The sequence below is a fragment of the Anolis sagrei genome, chromosome 10 (assembly GCF_037176765.1).
Source record: "Anolis sagrei isolate rAnoSag1 chromosome 10, rAnoSag1.mat, whole genome shotgun sequence".
NCBI classification, from domain to species: Eukaryota; Metazoa; Chordata; class Lepidosauria; order Squamata; family Dactyloidae; genus Anolis; species Anolis sagrei.
In genome coordinates, this window is record NC_090030.1 from 13071958 (window position 1) to 13085251 (window position 13294).

General features: G+C 41.7%; 1 protein-coding gene across 1 annotated transcript in view; it reads right to left on the reverse strand.

The window, feature by feature from the left end:
- The window catches only part of RPS6KA6 (ribosomal protein S6 kinase A6), an 88543-nt gene that overhangs the window by 54455 nt on the left and 20794 nt on the right, over positions 1 to 13294 (reverse strand). The window contains exon 2 of the mRNA XM_060756298.2: positions 7483 to 7542. Within this exon, the coding sequence (XP_060612281.1) occupies positions 7483 to 7542 (60 nt within the window). The remainder of the gene's footprint in view (positions 1 to 7482; positions 7543 to 13294) is intronic.

The window sequence follows — 13294 nt, forward strand, 5'->3', positions numbered from 1 at the left end:
CTCCTTCAACTATGCACGGAAGATATAAACACCACCAGCTCAAAATTCCCAGTGTACAAAAACACTTTACGTCAGAGTCTCTCACATAAGATTAGAAGGCATCTGAATACTAAAAATGCATCCTTCCTTTAAGAGAGGGTGGGAAAAACAGCGCAAATGCTATAATTCAAGATGCCTGGGGATTGGCGGGGGGGGGGGGGGGGGAACGGGACAGAAGCCATATCAATCAGCACTGATGCCATGCAAAAGACACTCGATGACACTATTTTCCAATTTTAAAACATTTGAACATTTCATAGAATCATCGAGTCATTGAGTTGGAAGAGACCTCGTGGGCCATCCAGTCCAACCCCATTCTGCCAAGAAGGAGGATAATTGTATCCAAAGCACCCCCAACAGATGGCCATCCAGCCTCTGTTTCAAAGCCTCCAAAGAAGGAGCCTCCACCACACTTCGGGGTAGAGAGTTCCACTGCTGAACAGCTCTTCACAGTCAGAAAGTTCTTCCTAATGTTGAGGTGGAATCTCCTTTCTTGTAGTTTGAACCTATTGCTCCGACACGGAAAACAAGCTTGCTCCCTCCTCCCTATGATATCCCCTCACATATTTATATATGGCTATCATGTCTCCTCTCAGCCTTCTCTTCTTCAGGCTAAACATGCTCAGCTCCTTAAGCCGCTCCTCATAGGGCTTGTTCTCCGGACCCTTGATCATTTTAGTCACCCTCCTCTGGACACATTGCAGCTTAGAGTCAACATCTCCCTTCAATTGTGGTGCCCAGAATTGGACACAGTATTCCAACTGTGGTCTAACCATGGTAGCATGACTTCCCTGGAAAAAGACACTATACTCCTATTGATGCAGGTCAACATCCCATTGGCTTTTTAAGATGCAGCATCACATTGTTGGCTCATGTTTAACTTGTCCATGAGGACTCTAATATATTTTCACATGTACTGCTGTCTAGCCAGTAGTACCCCCATTCTTTATCTTTGCATTTCATTTTTTCTGCCTAAGTGGAGTATCTTGCATTTGTCCCCACTGAACTTCATTTTGTTAGTTTTTGGCCAATCATCTCTCTAATCTGTCTAGATCCAGGGAAGTCATGCTCTCCATGCTCTATTCTGCCTTGGTTAGACCACGTTACCTGGAATATTGTGTCCAATTCTGGGCACCACAATTGAAAAGAGATATTGACAAGCTGGGATGTGTACAGAGGAGGGCGACTAAAATGATCAAGGGTCTGGAGAAGAAGCCCTGTGAGGAGCGGCTTAAAGAGCTGGACATGCTTAGCCTTCAGAAGAGAAGGCTGAGAGGAGACATGATAGCCATGTATAAATATGTGAGAGGAAGTCATAGGGAGGAGGGAGCGAATTTGTTTTCTGCTGCCCTGGAGACTAGGATGCAGAACAATGGCTTCAAATTTCAAGAAAGGAGATTCCACCTGAACATTAGGAAGAACTTCCTGACTGTGAGAGCTGTTCATCAATGGAACTCTCTGCCCCGGAGTGTGGTGGAGGCTCCTTCTTTGGAAGCTTTTAAACAGAGGCTGGATGGCCATCTGTCGGGGGTGCTTTGATTGCAATTTTCCTGCCTTTTGGTAGGGGGTTGGACTGGATGACCCACGAGGTCTCTTTCAACTCTATGATTCTATGAATCTGTTAAGATCATGTTGAATTTTGCTCCTGTCTTCTGGAGTGTTGGCTATCCCCTCCCAATTTGCCGAAAGTAGATTCTACCAGATTGTCTCTCTGTTCAACATGCATCTTAATTCACGATTTTGTGACATCACAACTGGTTTCTGTGGAAACTGACACTGCCGTAATTGAAAAGGAGCTTGACAAACCCCGTTTTAATGCAACTGTCGGGGAAAATGATATAATCTCTGCCTTATAATACAAATCTGAACACTGTTGCCGGCTGAGTCACTCTAGACCCCACACGGAACTCAATCATAGCCCTCTCTATAGTCACTAATTTGGAAAGCGACACCCAGTGAATCCTAAATACTGAACAGGAGGCACATAACAGAATGGATTGGAAGCTCAGCAGCTGTTTAGTGTGGGCAAGAGTGACACAAGCAGAACGACCAGAAGAGGAGGAAACAGGTGCTGGCAACTGTACAGGGCTCTTCGTCAATAGTTGCACCAGGCTTGGTACTCCCCGCCCTTAGTTCTCTGGCCTCTGGTCTTTCCATTTCCTAGATCTACATTCACCTGTTAAAACATTTCATCACCTTCCTTCAACTTCTCAGTTCCAGCAACCTGTCTAGGATTTCGCAACTGGAAATGTTTGCAACATAGGGTTGCTGTGAGTTTTCCGGGGTGTATGGACATGTTCCAGAATAGGCTTGTTTGATTAAAAAAAACTGTTTAAAACTCGTTTCGGATTTAGGGTCCGCCGCTGGTTTGATTCTAAAGTCAATTCCGATTTTCACAGAAAAAAATGTGAAAAAGATCGTCTGGGGAGGCTCTGCTCTCGGTCCCGCCTGCGTCACAGGCGCGCTTGGCGGGGACGAGAGACAGGGCCTTCTCAGTGGTGGCCCCTCGGCTATGGAATGCCTTACCGGTAGACATCAGACAGGCACCATCGTTGCTGGCGTTTTGGAGAAAGGTCAAGACCTGGCTTTATGAACAAGCGTTTGGTTAAACAGTGCAACCGAACATAGGAAGACGGTAAATGGAACATAGGAATGGCACAAGGATTATGAGATCGGATCTGATTTCATTGAGGCGCTATGTTTGTTTCATGTTGTTTGTTAATTGTTGTGGATCGGTGTTGTTGATCCTGTTGATATATTTGTTGTGTTTTTAATTGCACTGACATTGTTATGATAATTTGTACCTTGTAAACCGCATTGAGTTGCCTGTTTGGGCTGAAAAATGTGGTATAGAAATAAAGCAAATAAAATAAATAAATATAAATAATAAATAAAAAAATAGTTAAAAACTTTTTGAAACTTCTGAGACTTCCGAATCCTTTCCTTAAAGGTTTGAAAGTGTTATTTCTTGTTTTCTTGCATGGTCTTTACTTTGAAAGTAGTTACTTTACTCCAGGAGGGGGGGGGGGGGGAAGCGAGCAGAGGAAATTCCTTCCTTCTCCGGTTTAAAACTGGCTTCTCTGGCTTGAGACAGAAGAGGAGCAAATTCATGCTTTTCTGGTTTATAACTCGCTTCTCTGGCTTTAAAACTGGCTGGCTTCTCTGGCTTGAGACAGAAGCAGAGCAAATTCATGCTTCTCTGGTTTATAACTCGCTTCTCTGGCTTTAAAACTGTCTGGCTTCTCTGGCTTGAGACAGAAGCGGAGCAAATTCATGCTTCTCTGGTTTATAACTCGTTTCCCTAGCCTAAAACTGGCTGGCTTCTCTGGCTTGAGACAGAAGAGGAGCAAATTCATGCTTTTCTGGTTTATAACTCACTTCTCTGGCTTTAAAACTGGCTGGCTTCTCTGGCTTGAGACAGAAGTGGAGCAAATTAATGCTTCTCTGGTTTATAACTCGCTTCTCTGGCTTTAAAACTGGGGAGAGGCGGATGAGCTCCCTCTATCAGCTCCAGCTCCTCATACGGGGACATGAGAGAAGCCTCCCACAAGGATGATAAAAACATCAAATCATCCAGGCGTCCCCTGTGCAACATCCTTGCAGACGGCCAATTCTCTCACACCAGAAGCGACTTGCAGTTTCTCAAGTCACTCCTGACACGACAAAAATATTATTATTATTATTTACCAATGTTCCGACTCACCCTTATTTAGCATTTGTAACAACAAAATGAGTCTCTGCCATCCTATATTTATTACACTGACTGGCTTCTTTGGATTGAGACAGAAGCGGAGCAAATTCATGCTTCTCTGGTTTATAACTCGCTTCTCTGGCTTGAGACAGAAGCGGAGAAAATTCATGCTTCTCTGGTTTATAACTCGCTTCTCTGGCTTGAGACAGAAGCGGAGAAAATTCATGCTTGAAGTTTGGGGGAGATCACGACTAGATTCCATGCGGAAACATTGTGAGTTCCTGTGATCTGAGTGCTTTAGTATTAAGTGGATGTCTTTGCATGAAATTGATCTTAAGTTCCTAGCCAAAACCAGCGCTGAACTCTGCTCACCCGAGCTTTAAGTCGTTTTAAAGCCTTGCCATGTAAATGCATGCGGAATTACTCTGCAGATTAAACAAAGTATCCGAATATGTAGGAAAACTAGTTCAAGCAGGGAAGATAAATCTTCTTCCATTTTAAAGCTTCCTAACAGAGTAGCAGCCTCCCACTCCCAGTCGTGCAGTGGGTTAAACCCTTTTGCCGGCAGGACTGAAGACCGACAGGTCGGAGGTTCGAATCTGGGGAGAACATGGATGAGCTCCCTCTGTCAGCTCCAGCTCCCCATGCAGGAACATGAGAGAAGCCTCCCACAAGGATGGTAAAACATCAAAACGTCAATGTCCTTGCAGACGGCCAATTCTCTCACACCAGAAGCTACTTGCAGTTTCTCAAGTGGAAAAAAAACCAGAGTAGCAGAGCTAGGAGTTTGCATCAAGGGCATTTGTCGATTAAGTTCAAATCAATCGGTGAAATGGAATCCTTCCAGACACTTTGGCCCTTCTTGCCCCGTTTGCGATGTCACAATGCTGCTGTAACAGCCGACATCAGAACTGGCAGAAGACTGCATTTGGGGTTGTTGCGTGCCTTCAAGTCGCTTCCAACCTATGACAGCCCTAAGGCAAACCTATCACATGGCTTTCTTGGCAAGGATTGTTCAGAAGCAGACCTGTCAGGTTTATTTCCCATAATCTTCTGTTACTTTTGCTCACAAATGCAGTCCCATCTTTTCCGTGGTTTAGTTAGTCTATTTCCTCTGCAGCATTTTTAAAAAATTATTCACATTAAATAGTTGATCTGATATCATCTCCGGGCCTCAGACTGTCAGTCACTCCTAATAAATGCTTAAATTAGGAAGTGTTGGAAATAGCAACCTTCTACAAGCCTCCTATACTAGTTATTTGGTATGTCTATAATTCAGATTGTTTACTATATTGTATGTATATTTTGATATGCTGTTTTCCCTTAACTCTATGTTGCTTGATGTTGTGGGAAGGACTACAGACCATGTAACTAGATCTGGGACTATTCAGACTGAGACTCCATTTTTAGAAGTCAATTTGCATCAGAAGCACTACAGAAGTCAGTCAGTACAGGGTATGCAATTGTCAGTATCAGAAGTCAGTAGTGTCGATATGCTGCAGTGTATATTTATTATTTTATTTATTTACAGTATTTATATTCTACCCTTCTCACCCCGCAGGGGACTCAGGGCGGATTACAATGTACATATACATGGCAAACATTCAATGCCATAGACACACAACATATATAGACAGTCACAGAGGCAATTTAACATTCCAGCTTTTCTTGAGGGTATTTTGGTCACCAGGGGAGCTGTACCTTCACCGACCATTTGTGACACTGATGAAGTACTTCCTCATTATTTGCATGCTTGCTGGAAATTTTCATGGCCTCGTAAATTAGTTAAATTTGCCTCCCCGCATAAGCGGTACCTAAGTTTTCTACTTGACAGATGCAACTGTCTTTCGGGATGCAAAGGTCAACAGCAAGCTACACAAATTGGTCAGGAGCTCACTCTGACCTGGGCTGGCTTTGAACTCATGATCTTTCGGTCAGTAATGATCTTAATGCAGCTGACTGTGAGAGCCATTCAGCAGTGGAACTCTCTGCCCCGGAGTGTGGTGGAGGCTCCTTTTTTGGAAGCTTTTAAACAGGGGCTGGATGGCCATCTGTCAGGGGTGCTTTGAATGTAATATCCCTGCTTCTTGGCAGAATGGGGTTGGACTGGATGGCCCATGAAGTCTCTTCCAACTCTTTGATTCTATGATTCTATGACTCCCAGCCAGCTGTGCCACAGTCCTGGTGCCAGTCTGTATTGAGTCAGATCACAGACCACTTACTACGCATAATGCAACCTGAGCCCTGGCACATGCACAATGAAGGACCTTCTCACAGTGACACCAGAGGCACTCAAAGTGGCCAGCTTCTGGTCAAAGGAAATCTAGTATAATGCCAAGTTTTAAATTTTGTTTGTGTTTTTAAACACATTATAACTGTATTCCTAATGTGCTTCTGACACAATAAATAAATACATTGAGAATGTTAAGTAATGTATTCGACAGAAGAGAGTTTTAGTTTGTATGGAACAAAGAAGAGACAGAAACAGAATGCTTTAGAGAACAGATTGTTTAAACTAGCAATCAATAAGAAATGTACCTGTATGCTCAATACATGAAGTTTGTAAGTAAATCAACTATATTACTTTTAACAAAGACTATCTTAATTTTGACCTCTTGAGAGCATGATTTAAAAAACCAATATATTTTATGAGAGAATAGATGTTTTTGGGGCAACTGAAGATCTGATATATGTTTTTGTGCAGTGGCATATCTTTGTTCCTAATAGTTCAGAGAGATAACCAGGTATATCAGTCTAACAACTGAGAAACCTAGTTTGCCTTGCATGGATACTAGTGGATATTTACCACTAAGGAGAAGTTTCACTCAAATAAGTATTTAACTCTTCTTAGAAGATTATGATTATTCCAAATAGTGCGAATGCCAATTAATTTCCAAAAGGGTCATGCTTCCAAAAGGCTATGGAGATTTCTGGTTTTCCAAAAGGTTATGGTTTCTAAAAGGTCCTGACTTTTAGAGGACTTAAAATTTTCTCTATGTGTAAACACATGCCTGTCATCTTCTAGAGACTCCATGGATATCACAAGGGTGTCTTAGGCAAGGAATACTCAGAGGAGGCTTGCCATTGCTTTCCTCTGAAATGCTGCTGACAGCATTTGGAATTCCTTGGTTGTCCTCATCCAAGGACCAACCAGCCATTGCTTGGTAAAATAATGCTACCCATATCAGCATTGTTTTATCCTATTTTATTATTAACAGTCATAATAAGATTACAGAGTTTTTCTACTAAACGTTTCCAAAATCATATAATCATATTATGGGATATGCCTCATTTACCATTCTTATTTTGCTGTTTTACTTCTCCAAACGGGCAAAACTTCAAATTGTCCTTTTGCAGTCACATCTCAAAAAAGGAAATCAATTACACCGGTTTGTCATCTGACTTTTGACCAATTTCCTTGGCCAAATTTCTGGGAACTGGCAACTGTGAAAAATGGCATGCCAACTGCCAGCTCTAATTGCAACACACACAGGATGGGAGTCATAAAAATACTAGCAGATTTATATGTACTCATGTTGCAAGTTTGGGAAACAAAACCGCTATTTTAAGCAGGCTTATATAACACTTTTGTGGGTATCTCTACCATCCCAAATATTTGGTCCTCCCAATACTTCTGTTAGTTTGGTTGCTCTCACAGTACCAAAGCTTCACAAATATCAAGCAATTTCAAACTATTTTATGGCAACTCTCATTGTTATGAACTGTTTTGAGTTATTTAGACATGTACTTACATTATAGGAATATGGTTCTCCCTCTTCCATCGGTTCGTCTACCATTTTAATGCCATTTAGCTGCAAGAAAACAAATGGCAATGAGGTGAAACATCAAAACAAATCATCACGACATACTTTCAAATGCATAATTATTGGTAATCTAATGCTCCCTAATAAACTAGGATGACTTAGATGAAGGGCTAGAAGGCAGGATCATCAAGTTTGCAGACGACACCAAATTGGGAGGGATAGCCAATAGTCCAGAGGACAGGAGCAGAATTCAAAACGATCTTGACAGATTAGAGAGATGGGCCAAAACTAACAAAATGAAGTTCAACAGTGACAAATGCAAGATGCTCCACTTTGGCAGGAAAAATGAAATGCAAAGATACAGAATGGGGGACAATGCCTGGCTTGAGAGCAGTACGTGTGAAAAAGATCTTGGAGTCCTCGTGGACAACAAGTTAAACATGAGCCAACAATGTGATGTGGCGGCAAAAAAAGCCAACGGGATTTTGGCCTGCATCAATAGGAGCATAGTGTCTAAATCTAGGGAAGTAATGCTACCCCTCTATTCTGCTTTGGTTAGACCACACCTGGAATATTGTGTCCAATTCTGGGCACCACAATTGAAGAGAGATATTGACAAGCTGGAATGTGTCCAGAGGAGAGCGACTAAAATGATAAAAGGTCTGGAGAACAAGCCCTATGAGGAGCGGCTTAAGGAACTCGGCATGTTTAGCCTGAAGAAGAGAAGGCTGAGAGGGGATATGATAGCCATGTATAAATATGTGAGAGGAAGCCACAGGGAGGAAGGAGCAAGCTGGGAGCAAGCTTGTTTTCTCCTTCCCTGGAGACTAGGACGCGGAACAATGGCTTCAAACTACTAGAGAGGAGATTCCATCTGAACATTAGGAAGAACTTCCTGACTGTGAGAGCCGTTCAGCAGTGGAACTCTCTGCCCCGGAGTGTGGTGGAGGCTCCTTCTTTGGAAGCTTTTAAACAGAGGCTGGATGGCCATCTGTCAGGGGTGATTTGAATGCAATGTTCCTGCTTCTTGGCAGAATGGGGTTGGACTGGATGGCCCATGAGGTGTCTTCCAACTCTTTGATTCTATGATTCTAGGAATAAACCCACATATAATTTGATTGTTCAGAATTTATTTAAAATACGTAAGAGAAAGAAGATGGGAAGAGCCTAAATATCACAGTTGTTGCCTCCATTCTCAAACAATGTATGGAACCTGTACAATATTTTGACAACCCAAGCATTGCAACCCTTCAACTAAAGGAGTTTAGGCCACATTATACAAACATACATGTTAGTTTGTGCCTATGTGTTCAGACAAGAAGAGAAAACATTTCCAGCCATGCTGACTTAATGTTATGCACTTCTGTGTGAAATCCTAGAATACGTGACACAAAAGAACAAAAACTCCCGAATTTCCTATTACTGTTATCAGAAAGGAACTGCTTACCAGCATTTCTAAAAATCAAATCCCATGCAAAGATCTGTAATTCTCTCAAGCTTACCGCTAGACAAAGTGTTACTGAAAAGTTGTAGAGTTTTCAAAGCAACATCCACACAACTGTACTATTACCAAGTAAAAGTCAAACATCCCGACTTTCTCTATCCTGAAGGGGACTCTAGGCGGCTTTACATATAGGGAACTATTCAATGCCTTTGGACAATACAACATACAGTTAAATAGATGTAAGTTAAAATTTGAAATTAAAATTAATTCACATGAAAACATATAAAAACATTGCATTCAGTAATAAAATTGCGTCATCCACAATCATAATCTGGGGCCATTCCAAAAATCATTGCACTTATTCCGGAGCTATTATTGCACTATAGTTCTTCTCCAAACGCTTGATCCCAAGGCAAGTGTTTACTTTCCTTCTGAAGGTCAGGAGAAAGGGGGCTGCTCTACTATCACTGGGGAGGCACCACCACTGAGAAGTCCCTGTAGCTCGTCCCCACCACTCATGCCTGCGAAGAAGGTGGGAACGAGAGCAAGGACTCCTTAGCAGTTGGTGGAAAGGAGTGATAGAGTTGAACATCATCTGCGTACAGATGACATCAAACTCCAAAACTCCAGATGATTGCTCCTAGTGGCTTCATGTAGATGTTAAACAACATGGGGGACAGTATTGAGACCTGCGGGACCCCACAAGACAATGACTGCAGGGCCGAGCAAGTGTCCCCCAACGAAATATTAATGCACTTCTGTGCGATGTCCTAGAATATGTGACACAAAAGAACAGAAACTCCAGTATTTCCTATTACTGTTACCAGAAAGGAACTGCTTACCGCCATATCTGTAACTGGATTGACAAATTATGTACCTGTATACTGAATACATGAAGGTTGTGAGCAAACCAAAGATGTTACTTTTAACGAAGTCTAGTTTATTTTGGTCTTTTGAGAGCATGGTGTAGAAACATGATATTTTATGGGTGAGTCGATGTTTTGGGGCACTGAAAAGAACACTTCTGAAGAACTGATTTATTGAGGGTCACCACAACATGAGAAAGGTTGAGAACCACTGAACTATAAGGAGACAGAGTATAGCAAAACTCTGAATTCAAGATTGCTGCTGTTTCTGCTGTTAAGAGACATGTATGTCCATTTCTTCATGAAACAATCCCCTGTTTCAAGTCCAGTGATTATTTACCTATGAGCATAATTTATATAAAACGAAGGCATGCCTCTCAATGTAATTCTGCAACCACTGATTTCGTTTAATTAAAAATCTTACTAAAGTTGCATTGCACACATGCCTTCTTCCGTCTTTTCTCCCAGGCTATAAACAGCCAAACTTTACAAACAAGGATATAGTTTTTTCCGCAAAAGGTACAATGTATTAACTAAAAACTGGAAAAACCTGATAAATAAGGAGAGACAATTATTTAAGTTGCTATTTTAATTATCACGTATTTCAGTAAGAACTCATTATCCTAGAATGTGCTCACACGCAGATATCCAAACACCGCATCCTGAGAAAGGAATCCAACCAATAGATGCACAGATTACACTATCTAACATGATTTTTGTTCCTGGGCTATAAATGTCATTTCCTAATTTGTTCTGTCATGTAAACATGGAAAAAGTTTATTAAACTGCCAAAACTTTGCTTTGGCGAGACATTTCTGCAGTGCATTTTGTTCTAGCTTTGCAACGAATTTCTCGTAGAATCTCAACCGATTCAACCTACTTTATGGCAGCTACAAAAACAAAATTTCTGGAGGATAACAACTACTTTCAAAGCTAGTACCACACAATTAAACAGGAAATAATACTTTCAAACCAGGAACAGGAAAAAAATTGTAACATAGTGTTATTGGACAGTATGTTGAAGAGTAAGTAAAACAATACAGTTCAATAGCAAATTGATATATTTCCTATCAAAATAAAAACACACAATAAAGGGATCTTAAATCTAGACCAGATTAAAATGTGTGTTCCTCTATAGTAAGGAGCAACTTACGTGGTTCTTCTTCCATTTTATCCACACAATATCTCTTTCGGTGGTGACTGGCTCAGGGTCAGAGACTCATCGTGATGGCTAAGTAATAATTAAAATCTGGATTTCTTTTTCACAGTCCTTTGCAATTGGTTCTCTTGCAAACTGTCACTTTCATCAAACCAGAACTGTAAACTAACCACTCCCTGCAATACTCTAAGTAATTTTCCAAGAATTAGTTCCTGCGTAAATGAAAGCCTGAACATACAGGTTGAGCATTCTCTTTTCTGGAATTGCCAACAGCTGAGACACTGACATACTATTGCTTTCTGATGATTCAATGTCCACAAACTTTGTTTTGTTCACAAAATTCTCAAAAATGTTGCACAAAATTGCCTCCGGAACATGGGTATATAGCAGCGTTTCTCAACCTGGGGGTTGGGACCCCTGGGGGGGTCATGAGGAGATATCAGAGGGGTCATCAAAGACTATCAGAAGACACAGTATTTTCTGTTGGTCATGAGGGTTCCATGTGGGAAGTTTGGCCCAATTCTATTGTTGGTGGGGTTCAGAACGCTCTTTGAGTGTAGGTGAACTATAAATCCCAACAACTTCAACTCCCAAATGTCAAGGCCTATCCCCCCCCCCAAAAAAAAAAAAACTCCAACATGTTCACATTTGGGCACATTGAGTATCTGTGCCAAATTTGGTCCAGATCCATCATTGCTTAAGTACACAGTGCTCTCTGGATTTAGGTGAACTGCAACTCCAAAACTCAAGGTCAGTGCCCACCAAACTCTTCCAGTATTTTCTCTTGCTCATGGGAGTTCTGTGTGCCAAATATGGTTCAACTGGTGGAGGTCAGAATGCTCTTTGATTGTAGGTTAGCTATAAATCCCAGGAACTACAACTCCCAAATGACAAAATCAATTTCAACTCCTCCCCTCCCCCCTCCAATATTCAAATTTGGGCATATCACATATTTGTATCAAATACATCCTGCATATCAGATATTTATATGATGATTCGTAACAGTAGCAAAATGACAGTTGTGAAGTAGCAATGAAAATAATATTATGGTTGGGGGTCACCACAACATGAGGAACTGTATTAAGGGGTCGCGGCATTAGGAAGGTTGAGAAACACTGGTATAAGGTGCACATACACCATAAATGTACACCTTATACCCATAGGGGCTGGGCTTAGCACAGCAGGTTAAACCATCAAGCTGCAGAAAATCTTGCTGATCGAAAAGTTGGCAGCCTGGGTCATGGTGAGCTCCCACCATCAGGCCCAGCTTCTGCTTACCTAGCTGATCAAAAACAGCAATGTGACTAGATAAATATATACTGCTTTAAAGCAGAGAGGTAATAAAAGGCACCCATAAGGACATGCTGGTGATTCCATCAGGAGGACATCTACAGACAACAAAGATGGAGTGACAACACCTCCCTGTGGCCAGTCGAGCACAGCCTCCAGATGCCGGAGATGGAATAAGATGGGAAAGGCGTTAAAGCAATACAAATGAAACCAAAATAGAGTCTGAGTCCTGAACAAGCCCAGATCTGATCACATGGTCTGCAGCCCCTCCCACAACAAAGAGTTAAGGTAAAATTGCATACCAATACACACATATACAATACAGTAAGCCAGTGTTTCTCAACCTGGGGGTCAGGACCCCTGAGGGGGTCGCGAGGGGGTGTCAGAGGGGTCGCCAAAGACTATAAGAAAACACAGTATTTCTGATGGTCATGGGGATTCCATGTGGGAAGTTTGAGCCAATTCTATCGTTGGTGGAGTTCATAATATTCTTTGATTGTGATGAACTATAAATCCCAGCAACTACAACTCCCAAATGTCAAGATCTATTTTCCCCAGACTCCACCAGTATTCACATTTGGGCATATTGAGTAATCATGCCAAGTTTGGTCCAGATCCACCATTGCATGAGTCCACAGTGCTCTCTGGATATAGGTGAACTACGACTCCCAAACTCAAGGTCAATGCCCATCAAACCCTTCCAGTGTTTTCCATTGGTCATGGGAGCCAAGTTTGGTTCAAATCCATTGCTGGTGGAGTTCAGAATGCTCTTTGATTATAAGTGAACTACAAATCCCAGCAACTACAACTCCCAAATTACAATATCAATCCTCCCCCAACCCCACTAGCATTCACATTTGGGTGTATTGGGCATTTGTGCCCAGTTTGGTCCAGTGAATGAAAATGCATCCTGCATATCAGATATTTACATCATCATCATCATCATCATCATCATCATCATCATCATATTATCATATTTAATTACTTATTAATCGCCCGCCATCCGAGATGCTCTAGGCGATTTACAAGCTAAATTGTAAA